The sequence below is a fragment of the Fundulus heteroclitus genome, chromosome 6 (assembly GCF_011125445.2).
Source record: "Fundulus heteroclitus isolate FHET01 chromosome 6, MU-UCD_Fhet_4.1, whole genome shotgun sequence".
Lineage (NCBI taxonomy): Eukaryota > Metazoa > Chordata > Actinopteri > Cyprinodontiformes > Fundulidae > Fundulus > Fundulus heteroclitus.
Genome location: NC_046366.1, coordinates 59,866 through 78,716, shown reverse-complemented (window position 1 = coordinate 78,716; position 18,851 = coordinate 59,866). Strand labels below are relative to the sequence as shown.

The window sequence follows — 18,851 nt, the reverse complement described above, 5'->3', positions numbered from 1 at the left end:
TTAGGCCGGCGAGAGGGAATCTTCAACTTTACTTATTACTTACTTATTGTTTTAAGTATTTATTTATGTGCATGTTATAATATTTTTGTCTGTTTTATTCTTCCTTTGTATTTTTTTACCCTATATATTTCTGTGATGCTATTTATTTTTGCCTGTCGTTTTTACATTTCTGTATGCATTTCTGCCTCATTATGCAAATGAGGAGGGCTGTGTCTTAAGGGCTCAACTTCTGCCCATTGATTGGTTAGCATTTTACTGCGTCGGTCAAATCTACATGGCTTTTCCCCGCACTAAAGCATTGTTTAGTAATGTCAAACTCAGTAGGCAGATGTTCAGTGTCCCTTTGTGTAAAATGTAAAAAGGACTTAAAAAATAAGTAATTAATAAATAAAGTTGAAGATTATAACGGACAATAAATAAATAAGGTAATTATTACAAAGGCGAATAAATAAAGAAGCTAATTAAAAGAGATATATACATTTATGTCTCACTGTATAATTTAATTTCTACCTACATTTATTATTTGGTGGCAATTAATTGTATGCTTATTTATTTATTGAGCATTTATTTATTTCTGTATTTATTTTTAAATATGGAAGACTTGGTCCTCCATACTAGTAAAACCCCGTTTTGGAACAATTTCCTCCGCCTCTCCTTGCTGCGACATATTCATGTGCTCTGTGTTATGGTTTGAGAGGGCGGCGCTTTGTGACGGCGTGCCTGGGTCCGCGATTACGATTAGTTGAGAGGAAGTAGTGACTGTAGCATCAACTAATATGATAGGCTGAAAGGAAGGAAGGAAAACTGCCTCTATATCGAACTTTTATCGACCCTTTTTTTTCCTATCGCGCCACACGTGTATCGATCGATATATACTGCTATTGAATTATCCTCCAGCCCTAGTCGGGTCTCATGTGAAACTCGGTGCTGCAGCGGGCGACTTTAGATTAGGCCCTCATCTCAGCTTGGCATGGCGAGGAAAGGAGACCGCTCCGCGCCGTCTCGAGTTAGCTTTCCTGCAACAGCTGAGAAAAATCACAAAGCTGGTTTCGGCTGGTGGTGTGTATGATGCTGCAGGCAGATGTTGGGTTTGCAGAGGGAGGGATGTACAGGACAGCAGCGATGACATGTGGGATCTCTCTAGGCAGAAGGAAGGAAAACTGCCTGTATATCAAACATTTATTGACCCTTTTTTTTCCTATCACGCCACACATCTATCGATCGATATATATTGTTATTGAATTATCCTCCAGCCCTAGTCGGGTCTCATGTGAAACTCGGTGCTGCAGCGGGCGACTTCAGATTAGGCCCTCGTCTCAGCTTGGCATGGCGAGCAAAGGAGACCGCTCCGCGCCGTCTTGAGCTTTCCTGCAACAGCTGAGAAAAACCACAAAGCTGGTTTCGGCATAGGTGGATTCTTTTACTTCGGCGTCTGGCTATGCTGAAGAAAGACTTAGCTTTGATCCGGCCGGCAATTCTCCGATCCCAGTCAGGTCCATTGCTCTGCAGAGGGTGTACCCCCCAATGCCCTTCCAACGAAACAGCGTGCATGAGGATGATTGTCTGTGGGAACTTGGTTTTATACAGTGATCCTCTGCTGTGAGAGGCAATCCCTGGTGCCTGTAAAAGTGTCCTGTTTCATTTGTTTCCATCTAAGTCTGACTTTTCCTCATGGCTTGATGGCCATTGTTAAAGGGGAGTTTTCCTATCCACCGTTGCTTCATGAATGCTCAAAGCCAATGATATTGCAGATGACAGTCCACCGTGGATACACGCTCTTTCAGGAGAAGTAAATGCTGCTTGTGATAGACTCGATGCAATCTGCCTGGTTTCCTTAGATAGTAAACTGTGTGAACAATCTTTCTGTCTGAATTTGATTTTGTAAAGAGCCTTGAGATGTGTTGTGAATTGGCGCTATATGAAATAAACTTGAATAGAATTGAATTAAAGTGAAAAAATACCAGTTGCTGTAACACTCGCAAACGGGCAGAGCCGGGCCAAACCCATCCAGTGTAACGGACTATAGATTTATGGATTGAACTAAAGATTTGGGCACTAGCAAGGAGACCTTCCAATTTCCAAGACTTCATCACCAAATACCAGTAAAAACATGTGATAAGGCTTACCAGCATTATCAAATACTGCTATTATTGTTGTAATGTACTGTAAATAAGGATGTTTTCCAACGATTGTGCAGTGTATAGCTAAATGTCTTGACATGACATTTTTTTTAAAAATGTCAATAAAACACACTTTTTTTTGCTTATCCATTCACAAGGTTTTATCTTCTAAGAGATACCTGTCTCATTATCAGTCAGAAACAAAAAACATCTCTTGATTGTTCTTGGACTTGTCCACTGGTCTACTGCCCATCTACTATTATTTTGGCTGTGTTGTTGAGTTCTTGTTTTTTGTTTGATTTTGTTTGATTTAATAATCTATTCACGAGTGCCACACTACCATAGATAGCTTCAGTTAGAACTGACAAAGTCTTTGTCAACAGTATGAAGCTGCTGATTACTCATTTGAAATTATATTTAGGCAGCTATCAATGTAAATATTGAAAAACTAATCTAAACTAAAACAGAAAACTGTCTTTTTTGTTGGTCTTTTACCTTTCTCTTTTGCCCACAGGTGTGTTTATTTCATGGATTGGAAGAATGGGTGGGCCTTGATCAGCTGGAGGACTACCTGAGTTTTCTGGCATACCTGTTCTGGGTCTTCACTCCTCTTGTTGTTGTTTTCCTGGTGCCCTTCCTGATTGTTATCCTTCTTTACCTCTCAATACTCTTTCTTCATGTTTATAAGGTATGTAAATACTCCATATTGTCCATATATAAACTGTGAACTATAAGACAGAACATTTCATATTAGTAAAATTAGGAGAAAATATGGAGGACCAATCTTGTCATAGTTAAAAATAAAAAAAATAAATGCTCAATAAATAAGCATATCATTAAATGCACAAGAAATACAGTAAATAAATGTAGGCAGCACTTAAAAGATATTTACTGTAAAATCAACCTACCTAAATCATTCTCATTTCAAAAAAAGTAAAAACAAAGCAACTGGACTTGTTTTCCATAGTTGAAGACGTTTCGCTTCCTCTCCCGGAAGCTTTCTCAATTCAAAAAGTCTCTCTCTCTAGGCAGCTGATATGGACGGAGTCCAACTGCCAGCAGTTCAATATCCGGGCTACAGAGCTGTTCTTTAATGGTGATGTGACCCGGGTAACACCATCTGCTGTTTACTAGAATGGCAAGCCCCCCTCCTTTCCGCTTACCGCTCTTAGTGTCCCCGTCAGCCCAGACGGTGTGAAAGCCTTACCTGACTCCGCCAGATAGATTTGCTCCGCATATCCATCTGGAAACCTTCCGTTGAAGTAATTTTGGGAAGGGGCGAAAATACTGGTTAGCTGATTGGCCTATGTTGGTGATAGACGGGCCAAATGAACCAATCAGATTCGTCGTCGCTCGTAACAGAGCGACGACGAAAACACAACCACAAGCCAAGCTACTCTTGCTGCTGCAGGTAAAGGCTCGTTAGCTCAGCAAAGAAATACTCTGTAATTCCGATAAAACTTGCTCGATAGCCACGCTAACGCTAGTTTCATCGGCTGAAGCCGCCATGCTGTTAAGACTGAACTGACGCGCTTCCCGTTGCGTCACACCTCAACCCGCCTCAAAGCCAACGCTGATTGGACGTTCGTTTGGTGAACGGCTCCAAATTTTCTTCAACGGAGAGTATCCAGACTGATCTGCGAGTGAAACCTTGAAACCTCGCGAGATCAGGATGGTCTCACGAGGCTAGTGAAAGCCATCCACGGACACAATCTGGTCCATCATGTCCTTGTGCAGCCATGTCTCGGTGAAACACATCAGACTGCACTCCCGGTACTCCGGTTGGCTCCATGTTAGCGCCGTTAGCTCGTCCATCTTGTTGCTAAGGGACCGCACATTTCCCATAACAACAGAGGGGAGACACCGCTTAAATCTTCTCCTTTCAATAAGCCCGTCCCGTCTCGACCCTCCTTTCATCCCCCGATGTTGCTTTCCTCCTCTGCAACCTCGCCGTGTTTTTCTCCAGAGTTCGGGTGGTATTTCAGCTGGTCTGGCTATAACGCCGGTCGGCATTAGAGCGATCAGCTGTTCTCTGGAGTAAACAAAGGCAGTGTGTCCCGGTGAGCACGGCATGATAATACCAACACGAAAAAGCACGAAAACTCTCTGAGAACGACCTCGTAAGACAGGACAATACTTCACAGAGTTACTGTGAAAAAACAGGAGCAATCAAAAAAAGATAAAAGTATGAAAGTCAAAAAGCAAAACGGAGCAATGTAACTGCAGCATGCTGCTTTCACGCATGCGCACATCCTAGTGGTTTTGTCAAGACCAGACAAAACCCTGATTTTGAGAAAGTCAAGACCATGAGCAAAGCGTTGAGAGACCATTTTCAAAAGCGTTTCTGCAATTATACTTCATTAGATTTTCTCGGTAAACTTTTTTTTTATTTTTTTATTTTTTTATTATGAAATCTGTCTGTGACAGTTCATTGACAAGCCTTGAACAGGATTTCAGACTTACAGGTTGAACTTATGTGTACGGATTTTTCAGTTCAGAATTTAAAAAGGTTATGAAGCGATAATCGTTGAAGTGGTGGATCAGCGAGATTTTTCTCACAGATGATGTCCACATGGTTATTTATTACTTCTGATATTTTTTTTCCGGTCTCCTACCCGCATCTCTCGTTTTTTGCGTTCCTAAAATCCATGGAATCAAAACGATCTCGCTTGGCGGATTTTCCCAGTGACGTCACACCATGAGTCGCAAACCTGGAAGCCGGCACCCGCTACACTGTCTGAGTACTAAATGGATAAAGTTGTTTTGCTTTCACGGCTTTTTTACAAGATGCCTCGTCGTTGTGTAGTAAGTAAGTGAGCCCGTTTGTGGCTCGTCATTTTAAAGACGACTGCCTCGGTTCTCCGGGGGAGGGGGTCTTTGGCTCTTCACGTCCGCTGTTCTTCCTCTTTAGATTTTAACGGCAGCTTGCATCCATTATTGTTGCACCACTGCCATCTATTGGATCCTAATATCTATTCCTCAAATTCTCTGATCCCAGTATTTTTTTAAACCGAAGAATCTTCTTTTTCCTCTAAATACTATTTATTTTATAAAGCACATTCTCAATTTTAAATTCCTATTAAAACCTAATTCCGTTTTTAATAATCTTTGATTTACATATCTTCTACAATTAATAAAAACATGTTCTATTGTTTCTACATCATGACACCAAATACAAAAACCAGTAAGATGTTTCCCCATTTAAATAAACTGTGACCGGTTCTTATTCTATTTATAATTACCTCCTCCCTCCTGTTTATTCCTCTATGCCTAACTACATCAACTGTATTTTGTATATATATATATATATATATATATATATATATATATATATATATATATATATATATATATATATATATATAATATGCCTTCCATTTATTTCATTATCCCCCTACTTCTCCATATCTTCTTGCTTTCTCTCCAAACTATACTTTTGCCTTCAGAGTTGGATAACTTTACTGGCATATCAATATATTCTTTTTTATAAGCCTCCTTAGCCAAACTATCTGCTCTTTCATTACCCAAAATACCTACATGAGCAGGAGTCCAAAATATTACATTTTTATTTTGTTCACATATTCTATGATGAACAGCCATAACCTCATATATTTTGATGATTATTTGTACATCCCTTTTGAATACTCAATGCACATAATCACTACAAAATATTTTATTTATATTAGTATCCTCCACCCATTCTCAAGCTAATAATATAGCACACATAATTCTACTGCATATATACTGAGATAATTAGATGTTTTTTTAAATAATCTGTCAGGAATCACCACTGCTATACTAGTTGCTTCTCTCTTTGTCTTTTTATTTTCATATATCTATGTCTACATGTGTGTTGTTTTTTACTTTCCTGTATCTGTTTATTCACTTGTGTGTAAATGCACCCCAGCAATCAAAAAAAATAGTTATGAGAAATTTTACTCACTGCTGCTTGTTGTTTCAGACTATGTAGACAACTGTTTCGAGATGCTGCTAGCAGAGCTGGAGAAAATGAAAACTAAGCAGGTTGATGCAGCATCAGAGCCCCCATCACTGACAAGTTAATTTGTGAAACCAACAAAAGATGATGCCATCAATCTCTCATTCAGTCGATTTTCAAAAAGACCATGAAATCATTTTATTAGTAATTGCTTATATTACATAATAACCACAACAGTTTTGTTTACATGCATGTTTTAGATTTTATTCTTTCAGCTTTGGTATTTTTTTTAACTTACAACAGGTGACCTCTAAAAGTAAAGTCATCTTCACGTCCTGGGGGTGGGAAGTGGGCCCTTATACAGCTGACTGCACACAAGGGTATCACAGCCCTGGTATCTTTGCCTAAATAGTCCCAACACCATCTCACAAATTGTCTATAGGCTATATGCCTATGCAGTTGCTTGTATTGGGACCAAGCAACCTGCAATGCCCAAGCATTTAGACACACCGCTTCCATGCCAGGATGGTCTGTGATACAGGCAGGGATTTCTCCATCCATCTCCTCTCTGGTTTCTTCCATCTTAGCAACAACCAAGCCAATTTCCTGGCAACAGATGCACTCTCACGCAGAATCCATTATTGGCAGTGAGAACAGGAACACCTAAAAAATAAGATTGATTAATTGTATACTTGTATATGAATTACACACCATAACTGATATGCTAAATTCACTATTAATGCATTTATGGTAAGTTGGAAATGGATTTACATTTAGGAAATCTTTAGGCCTCAATATTACTCAGTGTATATTTTTGATATATTATTATTTTTGACTTTTGTTATACTAGTATGTAGGTAGGGTAAATATATGTACCGATACTGTTTATAAATTGTTGTCAAGTTATTCTTTATGATAAGTAGCACCTCATCATTGGGCCTAAGTAGGCCATGGCATAAATTCATTTTGAGTTGTGAATAAATGCTCATTAATTTTAGTGATGCATTTTGTCCTCATCTCTTTATTTAAGATAGGATAAGATAGACTTTATTGATCTCACAGTGGAGAAATTCGCTTGTCACTTCCGCTCAATAAAAGTGACAAAAGACTGATTATCTTGGCGTTTAAAATAACACAAAACAGCGTAAGAAGACCTCGTTTATTTATTTTTATTTTATAATTTTGTAGACAGCTGCCGATTAAACTAATGTTACAACCTTGATATGATTATATGCATTGTTTTACCGAATAATCAATTATAAGCGCCGTGAAAACGGCTGCAATGCGCGCTCCCGACAAAGGAGGGGGGGAGAGACAGATTTTCACAAGGGAACTGAATTTCGCACAACACCGGCATTTTTTAAATATCTATGGTGCCTAAAAGAAAATGATGTCAACATACAAAAAATATTTGAACTGTGTAGTTTAAAGACGAAACGTGTCCTACCATTCATCCAATCTCCCGACGTGCAATCTCCACTCCTTGTTCGACTCGCTGTTGTTCGTCCGCTGCCTTCTCTTCATCTGAAACGTCTGGGTCGAACATGTGAGGCTCCAGACACAAATATTCTTCCTCCGATACATCAGAATGGTCTCGTGGTAGGAATCGCTCGGTTGAAGTCGAAATTTCGCTTTCTGATTTCTCGTTTTGGCTATCTCATGTAGTGCAGTAATCCGCCATGTTGAGATGAACACTCACGTTCTGACGTCATGACTTCCGGGTTGGAGGGCGCTTGAAAAGTGATCAGAATCTTTTCCAATTTTCTCTTAAATGTGAAAAAATAAATAAAAAAATTTGGTGGTATATTTATTTGTTCATATTTTGCTATATATATACGTAAGGTTAAGTCAAACTGACGTACGCTTCATAACCGATTTAAATTTGTATGCAAGCCAACCTTCAACTAATGCCACTTGTCCAATTAGTCTGACAGGTTGGTAAAAATTAAAATGGTAGTGGACTAAATTCATGCTGTGCACTTCTATTTATACTGACTACCCCAAGAACTTGACACTATAGCCAGAATCATTCAGTGATACTCACAAAGGTACAAACATTCTTATACTGATCAGTCGGCATTTTGGGGTTCGGTGCCTTCAACATGTAGCAGGAAAGAGTTGGAATTTAACCCACAACCTTGATTGCAAGACAATGACTCTACCTCCTGAGCCACAGCCCTATTTTAAACTGACCACATAACTTGGAAGAATTAAAAGTTAGCTGACTTAGCCTTTGCTTCAGACTGGGTGAGTGACGGTGACAGGTGAAGGGCTATGAATGTTGTGCTGACATAAGAACATCTGTTTATCTGCACTTGAAATGTTTTTTGGACCTCTCATATTCTCAACCACTTTATTTATTGGATTTGGATTTGGATTTGGGCAAGAGTATGACACTCGCTGTAAAACAGCATTGGTGCAGTTGTGGTCTTGAGGAAAATCTGTCCAACACAAAGTTTTGAAAATGTGGCATCATGACTGATTTTGAGACCAAGACCAATACCAGTGTTGAGGGCCACAATACTGCCCATAGCTCCTTAAGTAGACACAAACCGAATCTGCTTTTAAATGCTATTGAAAGCTAGTTCATCTTGGCATTCACCTGATTTATTCAAGGAGGGAGAGAGATGAAAAAAAATGATTAACTTGCAATTATAACACAACCTAAAATTTGCATCAGAATTAATTCTCTTGAAATCCTAAGGATGTCCATTGCTGCTTGACCACAAATGCCACCATATTAAGAGGATTTGGAATAAAAGTTTTGAATAACCTTTTTGAACAAAAGTGTTGAAATATGCTCTATGCAGGTATTTATTTTTTTTCCTCAATTGATTTTGTAAGAGGAAGAATCAGCTAAAGGAGGCTTACAGCAACAACTTGTGGGATGGAGCCAGAAAAACCTTGGCAACCCTATGGGATGGGCATGGAGCCATATGGCATGGTAAGACCAAATAAAAACTATTTCCCAATGCACAAGAAGTAAATGATTTATAGCATTTGTGTATGCTACATAACATTGATTTATCATATATTAGGGGTGTAAAAATACACAAAAATCCCAGTTCAATATGTACCTTGGTTTAAAAGTCACAGTGTAGTATATTTTGAGAGAAACAGATGTAACGCCAGTTCGGGACGTGACAGACTGCATTTCCCATGATGCAATGTGGTCAAAATGGCCACCAACTGTCGCCCCTAACAACGGTTGACAGATAACGTTACTATGGGGAAGGTATCTATTCCGATCGTACCCTGTGATCTGCCGTCTTACTTGGCGCACCGCCAGACTGGGAAGACACCACAGCTGTTAATCCTGTTGGGATTTTCCCCACGTGCTGTGCTCGATTTTCTCGCTGGAACAAGGATTTTCGGAGCACAACCATCCCTGTGTTGAACAGGAGGTCGAAAGAAGTACTTTCAAACCCACTTTGATCGAAGACTGAGAGCCGTTTATCTCCCGGTGATAGTAAAGGGACCACGCTTTTGTTTTGGCCGAACAAAGCGTCCAAACGCCCAGAGAGAGACCAAGGGATTTTTCCTCACGTTCCCCCGCTGTCCGACGCACGGCTCGCTGAGCTGAACCAGACCTGCGGACCCGGAGCGCCACCAGACCCCAGCCGGGGCAACGTCACAGGAAGGATTTCCCCTTCTTTTTTTTTTTTATTTCTCTTTTCACCCGTACGGTGATTTAGGTGTGCCTGGGCAGAAGTAAGAATTTTGTTAATTTTTGTTTACTCCAAGATGGAGTGTTTTAATTGCTGAATATTTTCTGTTTGTATGTGCATGCATTTTGAAAGTGATTTTGGATGTGTTGATTTGCGGTTCTTATAAGTGGACGATTTTTCCATCTTTTCCCCGTTCTGTCTTTCCTGCCCTTATCAGTTCAATCTCTTTGTTAAACCTCAGTTCGCGGTCTCCTCTCGGATCTCTCATTCAGACCGCCTCTTAGTCAGGGTGCCACCCCACCTCAACGTAAGCGTTGATTACGTCATTAAGACCTCCCCCTTTATGTATCACGCAAGGTGATGCATAAAGGGTCACGTGTTATGGCAAGCCGTTTTAACATAAATTCGGTTTCGTCTGACTATCCGTAATTACATTCCAGATATCTTAAAATGCATTTTGACTAGACAAAACTACATTTTGACTATCCGGAATGGTAATTTAAGATATCTTTATTTACATTCTGACTAGGAAGAATAATAATTCAAGATATCTTCAATTACATTTTGACTAGTCAAAATCCCTTTCAAGATATCTCAAATTACGTCACCGGATTCGTCATTGAAAGCGTCACACATCCGTAGACGTAATTTAAGATATCTCGAACGTAATTATGACTAGTCAGAATTACAATTTAAGATATCTGAAATAAGACATTGCGTGTAAGCCCCTTATTGGCTGTAAGCTGCCCAAAGCTGCCTGAACATTCAATGGCGCTGGCTGTTTTCGACAAAATTGTAAGAAAATGCCACAATATAGAAAGAGCGTTTTCAGTATGGGATATGCAGAGAGGGCGAAAATAGTATACTTGAAGAATGCTTAAGAAATTTGCAAAGAATTTCGGATTTACTTGCTGCCGACGCACACAATGCACTGAAAAACGGCTAGCTGAAAGCGCTACTGTCGACTCATGTCCAAGCTGGAAATAAGGAATATTCCTCAGCCCGGACCAGTTCTGTTAATAACCAGATGCAGTTTTTATACTGTGGTAAAGCATCTGCCTCTTGGGAATTACGGTAAAGCCAGCTAGCTCTTGATTTTGACATGCTAGACGGCACAAGGCATTGCAGCACCCTCCTTTAGCTTCTCTGAAAACAAAAGCGCACGCCTCCGGTTCCTGTGTGATGACATATGGCAAGCCGTTTCGTAATTCAAGATATCAGTAACGTCATTTTGACTAGTCAGAATGTCAATTTAAGATATCTTAAATGGAAAAGCTGAATAATTCAAGATATCTCTAATTCATTTAGAGATATCTTAAAAGGAATTTTGACTAGTCAAAATTACAATTCAAGATATCTTAAAAGGAATTTTGACTAGTCAAAATTACAATTCAAGATATCTTAAATTTATTTTTTACTAGTCAAAACTGCATTTCGCCTATCCAAAAATACATTTAAGATATCTTGAATTATGGTGGCATTTGAGATATCTTTAATTAGAATTATGACTAGTCAAAACTCAATTTAAGATATCTTGAATTGTAATTTTGACTAGTCGTAATTTAATTGTAGATATCTGAAATGGGTATTTCAGATAGTCAGTAATTCATTCGAGATATCTTGAATTGACGTCTCCATACAACTCAATGGAAAATCTGATGTCATTTCGACTAGTCAGAATGTAATTAGAGATATCTCGAATAGGTATTTTGACTAGTCAAAATACAATTAGAGATATCTTAAATTGCTAAAACGTCTAGTCATAAAACAATTTGAGATATCTCGAACGTAAGGGCGGTAAAACCGAATTTATGTTAAAACGGCTTGCCATAGTCGCCATTTTGGAAGGGTGTAGCATAGCTTAACTGTAGCTAGCTAAGCTGAACTAGCTTGTTGGAAAACATTAAAGCGTCCAGTGGGATTCTCAAAGCTGTTTTGTCTGTCGATGCTGCTACGTTAAATGCCGACGTCTTGAATGTGATGTTTAAACAACTGAGTTAACTAAGATTTGCTATTCTTATTTTAATCCATTTTTGACCTTTATTTTCACATATATTTTGAATGTTTAGTTTAGTAGTGAGTAGGGTTCCCACGGTTGTTGAATTAGAGAATTACTGTAACAGGGAATTGCCTTTGGTTCAATAAAAGCAACAACTTGTGAAATAGTAATTGTTTGTGTTCATTCCAATTCACAGTTGCATGGTCTTTCAGAATATAGAGTTACCACTTTTCGTGTTTAACATCTGACATTAAAACAGAGACATTATCATTGGATTGGTGATAAAGGAGTAACGGTTAACTCTAATTGCAGTTATAATTTGAGTTATCAACGCTGCTGGATAGATCTCTTCTGCCAGGAACCGATCAGATCAGGCCTCCTGTTTCAGCATAAATGACTCCATAACAGCTAATCAATAAATGCATTAGTGTAATAAATTATTACAAGCTTACCGCTGGTATCACCACCATTTGAGTGATATTTTGTTATAGCTACTATTTGAGTTTGAATAACCTATTATTAAAATTATAACACCAAATTATAAATATTAATAATAATCATATTCAAACAGCTTCTGGCATAACACAGATTTTACTTTATTCAGCAGTCTACAAAGAAGTTTTGTAATTTGTGAAATTGTGAAATTTGGTGGGACTTTTTAAAGTTGTGCTACAGATCATCATTACTCTGAGGACTTAGCTCTGCACTTAAACCTTCTGATGTATGTGTATATGCAGGGTGCGATTTGCTGGAGGGGATTCCCCCCCCCCCCCCCTCTGGTTGTGACGTCCCCCCCTCTGGTCATCCCTGGGGGGGATACATTCCTCCCCCTTCTGATCTGAATAAGTAATATTATCAGGGGTTTAATGTTCTCCGTCGCTGTGAGGGACTTTCCTCATTTGGAAAATGAGCGCAAAATGTTCCGTGTAGACTTTTTATTCAAGATTTTAAACAAAAGCTGCGCTTAACCAATGAAATCTGGCAGAGCTAGGACATTAGCCAATCAGAAGGAGAGTAGGGCGGGTCTTTGCAAAGCGGAAATCTACCAGTCTGAGGTTTATCTGTGTTGAATCATTTTAACTTTTAAAAGAAAATCTTAAACTGACCACAGATGCATGAATGAAAGTAGCGGTAGTCAAAGGTTTTCTTTAGATTTATGTAAACCAGCAGGTCAGAAAGTTCAGTGCATTAAAACAGCTGACAACAACTTCCCTCGGTAAGTGTGTCTGTTGCTGTTATGTTTTATTTAAAACTGAAAGAATAACGCTGTAGCTCGGCTAATTTAGCATTACGCGCTTTTTTTAAGAAGAAGAAGGAGGGTCGGAATGTGAAACGATGTCCCGGTTTGACTGGGTCTGATTCGGAAAAAGTAAAAAAAAAAATCATAAATATTATTCCACCTGCGCTTTTCTGTAACAAAGAAGGTCGTGGAGGGGCTGTTGACCATCTCCAGCAGTCAATGTGCGAGAGGTGGGGACACAGAGTATATAGGATTGATTTATATTGAATGTGACAATAAAGTTAATGTACAGGTGTGAAGAAGATGATGTAATGATGCAAGCTGCTGTCTTTTGAATTAGCTGCAGTTTATGGAGGGTTTTGAAATTGTAAAGTGGAAAGGTGAGTGGACTGTGGACCAGTTTGGCAAAAGTGCGAATGAAGAACTTGCTTGATGCTGCAAATATGAAAGTTAACCAGGTGATGTTATGGATGTGGAAAGTGAAGGAGATTATGCAGAGGGCTGTCCTTGATGGTGCAAAGGCTCTGAAGCTGGAAGGTGGGAGAGATACAGGAATTGTTAATGGAACTGTCAGATTTGGTTAAAGTGGACTTGTTACAATAAGCAAATGAGGTTACTAAGGTGGCATGACGTCCACGGCCCGGGAATATATGGGCTGACTAGAAAACGTTTTCAGTCAAATTGATTGTTTTTGCTTTAACCCCTGAATATGATGGATTTTTCAAAATTGATATTAATACATGTCTTGTGTCCTTCACATTTGTAAATTAATTTTGTTATTTGTATTTAAAGAGTATTATTACATTTTCTGCTCAAAGCGGTTAAAAAAAATTAATACCCACTCCTGAGTCCCGACAGTAGATGGCGCAAGTTTAAAAACAAAAGTCTAACCTACTAGATCTAGCTAGCTACCTGAAAGAGCACCTGCTAGCTAACCATTATTAATAAAACTTTGATTCATTAATACAACTTTTGAAATTTTCCCCCCCCCCCCCCCCTCTGGTTTTTTTGCAAATCACACACTGTGTATATGTATATGCAAACACTTCCACTCAGGTATGCTGGTGAAGATTCTCAGTCATCCAGGTCATGGTCATTCCAAAATGACCATGACCTGTAAAAAAAAGTAAAAAACAAAGCAACTGGACTTGTTTTCCGTAGTTGAAGACGTTTCGCTTCCTCTCCCGGAAGCTTTCTCAATTTCGATTGAATTTGCATGTTATCTAAGCCATTGCAATGCCTTTGTTTGGCAATGGTATAAAGCTTGTTACTCCACATTACTCCAGACTTTTTGAATTGAGAAAGCTTCCGGGAGAGGAAGCGAAACGTCTTCAACTACGGAAAACAAGTCCAGTTGCTTTGTTTTTTTTACTTTTTTTTTTTTTTTTGGAACTTCCACTCAGGGTTTGGGCACATTGTTATTCAATGGCTTTCCTTAAATCTACTAGTTTCCATAGTGTAGAAATATAGTAAAGACATCAAAGATTTGAAGAAGAAGTGAATCATGTAGCAAACAAAAAACTGTGAAATAACTCAAAACATCTTTTGAGTTATTTCACATCTCTTATGTGTTTGATTCATCAAAATAGCCCGCTTGTGGCTTGGCTACAGATTTGTACACTCTTGTCATTCCCTTGATGAGTGTCACGAGGTAGTCACCTGAAATGGTGACTACCCCATGACACTGCAACAGTCTTTTTGGGGTTTCCAGAGGTAGGAGTAAAAATAAATATGAGCTATTAAATAAGAAGGTGTGTCCAAACTGTTTTTTGATCATTTTACTTGTAATGTGAGGACTTTGATGTAGTAAGTAAGTGAGGACCGAAAAAATATAACTTTTTTTCATGGCTAGGTGTTAGGTTTAGCACTATGGTGTCAATTAGTTTTAGTTTTGGGTTTGTTATAAACTCGTAAAGGTTAGGATTGGGGTTGGGATCATAGTTAGGCCATAGAAAGGCTTGAAGATAAATGGAAGTCTATAGACGTCAGGGCATGGTTATCACCGTGTGCATTAAACAAGGATGTGCATGTGTGTGTGTGTGTGTGTGTGTGTGTGTGTGTGTTTGTGTGTGTGTGTGTGTGTGTGCGTATTTCCTAGACTACAAATGTACATGTAAAAACCTGTATAATGCATTAATGTATGTCTTTATATGACTTGTACACCAGGTTATGAGATCCATGGAATGGAGAAGATCCCCGACAGAGGACCAGCTCTCATTGTGTACTATCATGGAGCTATACCAATTGACTACTATTACTTCCTGGCCAATGTTATAATTCAGAAAGGACGTACCTGCCATTCTGTAGCTGATCACTTCCTCTTCAAGATTCCTGGTACTTCAACTCTAATTCTTTCCTGTCCCACACTTACTGTATTTTTCTGACTATGTCACTCTTTTTTTTCATAGTTTGGCCAATCCTGCGACTTGTAGTCTGGTGTGACGTAATGTAACTGTAATTATTTTGACCACCACGAACCAAGGAGTAAACATTAGATGCAAGAGGGCGCTCTAGACTTGTGAAAACTATATGCTCAGACCTCTCAACTTCTATCAAAAGTTAAGAGTGAGATTATGCAAATTTCCGGGGGCGGGGCGGTGCTGGGGGCGTGGCTTGGGGTGTGATTGGGGCGGAGCTGACTGGACCCTGGAACAGAGCCATAGAGAGAAAGAGTTGCGACACTCTTTGATGTCACCGCCAGGGCAGTCACGTGGTTCGTGTAAACCGCTATAGTTCCAAAACATACGCTGGCTTTCATGTTGTTCTATGAGACAGACAGCAGCGATTGCGTTATTTAACGGTAAATATATATACAAACATACACCCTACTAATTTTTCAGCTGTTATTGCATGATTACATATTTGTTAATGTCAGTTTTCCATTTTGAGAGGCAGGATGACAACAAAAAGCTGTATATTACTTAGATACGTTTTACATTTTTGGAGGGAAAAGCTTATGTTCATGTTCATATGGACAGGAGTACAGGCTAGAACGGCTCTAACTTAAGCTTTCTTCTCCATATCATTCATGTGATGACAGATGACTTTCATTTTATCGCGACTGGGCTGTATTATTGATTACCGTGATTTTGCTTATAAATTCTGATTCAGCCATTAGCGTACCTTCGTGGTAGCGTTAGGTCTGCCGTGGTCCATTCAGCATTCGCCTAGCAGCTAGCTCACTTCTGATAAGTGGTCACCCCCAGACCACAACGTGAAACATGATCATGTTAAGACTAAGAATATAATTTTAAGATTAAGCCATTCACATATTATCAAAAGCATTATGCTTATATGTTTGGGTCTATAGGTAAGTGCAGAGCTATTAAGATTTTTCTCTACGTCTCTGGATTAATGCACAGAGTAAGAGTAAGGTTAGCTGCAGAGAGAGTGATAGAGAACAGTGTCAGGCAACACTCCCATTGGACTCCGTTGTTGCTTTCTGCTTTTTTGAGAAAGAACAGTCCATTCAGCATTTACACCCACTTTTTCTGATGAGGCAGGAGTTAGCCACACAACAATTATAATTTTAATACTAATCCATGCACAAAGAATCAAATATATTAAAGAATAACAACTCATTAAGCTTGGATGAATGAATCAAATATTGTTTAATAAAAAATACTGAGTGAGACAACAAGAGTGTGTGTGTGTGTGTGTGTGTGTGTGTGTGTGTGTGTGTGTGTGTGTGTGTGTGTGTGTGTGTGTGTGTGTGTGTGTGTGTGTGTGTGTGTGTGTGTGTGTGTAAATGTGTATATCTAACTGGAAAAACTAGAACAAAGTGAAGGAACAGGGAGGAATATTATAAGTGATTAATACATTTAAAAAAAATCCTCCACATACATCAGGCTTCAGAGTGCCTCAGGGCTGAAAGGAAGGACAACATTATTAATAAAGGTACCTGGCATAAGATAAAAATGAACAGTGTGGAACAAAAAAATGGGAACAAGCATGAACAAGGAACAAGCATGAATAATATCAACAAACATACGTACAGTATGTGTGAACAAGAACAACAAATGTGTAAACAGGCGTTACGAACAGGTATCCTAACCATTTTTTGGGGGGGGGGGCTAAAACCTGTGATGGCCACAACAACGATACTGGTGGTCCAGCAAGATCTGTTGAGACAGGGGCACAAATATGTTTGGATATAACGTTAGTGCTACCTTTACAGAGGGCGAAGTCAAGCTAACAAACTAGCAGGCAATCGGTGGTCTACCAAAATAAAACATATATATAATTACGCTGTGTACATACAAATAAAGATCAGTATATGCATCATAAAGGACCTCTGATAAAATATAGACAGTTGACAGTTAAAAATAGGTAGCTATTTAATCAATTTACCCCTGGACATAACGTTACCTACACAGAAGGCAAGTGAAGCTAACAAACTAGCAGGCAATCGGTCGTCTACCAAGATAAAAAATATATATATAATTACGCTGTGTACATACAACAAAAGATCAGTATATGCATCATAAATGGTCTATGATACAATATAGACAGTTGAAATTCAAAACAGGTAGCTATTTAATCAACTTACCTCAGAAGTTACTCGACAGTCAGCAATGGAAGTGAATGATGTCCAACGCCATACAATGGCTTTTTGGAACTTCGCGAGGCTGCATACCCCGGAAGTAGGCGGCAAAAAGCGTACAACATAGTCCAATGGGAGTGTCGCAACTCTTTCTCTCTATGGCTCTGCCCTGGAAGAGTCGGTCTAGTCAACTCAGTCTCATTTTTATCCCACCAGTCATGGAAGTAGACATGTATTACTTTTGTTAAAAAGTGAAAGACAAGTGTTAACACATTATTGTTCAGTTAGTGGGTTGAGACATAAAAAAACACAAAATTGTTCAAATAATACTGAATAAAAAAAAATAGTTTTAAGTTATTGACCGTATTATTACACTGTTACACATTAGTCTATGGGTTTGTTTATCAGTGTAGATCTATAACCTCATTGTTGGGGAGTTTCATCAAGCCTATATGGTCCGACATATTCCCCTCAGCTGCAACACTTAAAGCACACAGGGGTTCACACTGCGTCTTTACACATGATCCAGCTGCTAATGTTTTCCCTCTTTTTACCTCCACACACTTAAGGCCTGTTACAGTTGATAACCCTTATCATCACCTTTAACAGAGACAGACGTCTCATCTCAGTCTCCGCGCTGACCAGACAAATCTCCTCTATTCCTCTCCTCAGAGTGCTATGGTGCGTAATTACGCAAGCCGAAGGCTGAGTTTGAAGATGTTCTTTGAGCTGGTTTTGTTTGTTGTTGGAGCGAACGGAATAATGACTATCTGCTTCACTTTTAGCCCACTAACAGTCTGAAATGGGGAATCCTGGAGGAAATATAGAACTTTTTATGCATTGCAACCCCAGAATTGATGAGTACAGGCGCAGCTTTTCAAGCTCTGCGTCTCACTGGTTCCTAAGTGACGATAGAAAAAAAACCAACACTTTTTTTGGTAATGTCTGGTATCAGCATAATTTATACGTAATGATACCGGTTTGAGGCTTTGAGGTGGGCGGATTTTACCCTCATCAGTGCGCTGCCCGTGGGGGATAAACAGTGGAGAAAATGCATAAAGAAAGACTGTAAAGGGCTCTTTTAGAGGGAACAGGAGGAGTGATGGCTCTGAGCTAAAACCGCTGATGTTACAAGTTCCTTAAAATGACCCTTAAAAGTGCACAACAAAATTATATGGTAATGTAATTATGCGCACCTGAATTAAAGTGTAAGGCAGCACGCCCACCGAAGCACCACTGGTTCTGTGTATAAAAACAAAATAGCATGAAACACAGCTAGTAACTCTCCTATTGACTTTAACTGGCATATTTTGCTACGGGTGTGAGGACATTAAACGTAGTGAT

At 39.1% G+C, this 18,851-nt stretch overlaps 1 protein-coding gene across 4 annotated transcripts in view; it reads left to right on the top strand.

Moving 5' to 3' along the window:
- tmem68 (transmembrane protein 68) overlaps positions 1-18,851 on the top strand; it is a 73,966-nt gene that overhangs the window by 16,529 nt on the left and 38,586 nt on the right. For 2 of the 4 annotated variants that reach the window (XM_036137792.1, XM_036137795.1), the window contains exons 5-7: positions 2,635-2,808; positions 8,902-9,001; positions 15,131-15,298. In XM_036137792.1, coding sequence (XP_035993685.1) covers positions 2,635-2,808; positions 8,902-9,001; positions 15,131-15,298 — 442 coding nt within the window. Of the gene's footprint in view, positions 1-2,634; positions 2,809-8,867; positions 9,002-15,130; positions 15,299-18,851 lie in introns of all 4 variants that reach the window. The other 2 variants (XM_036137796.1, XM_036137793.1) reach the window with 2 other exon arrangements.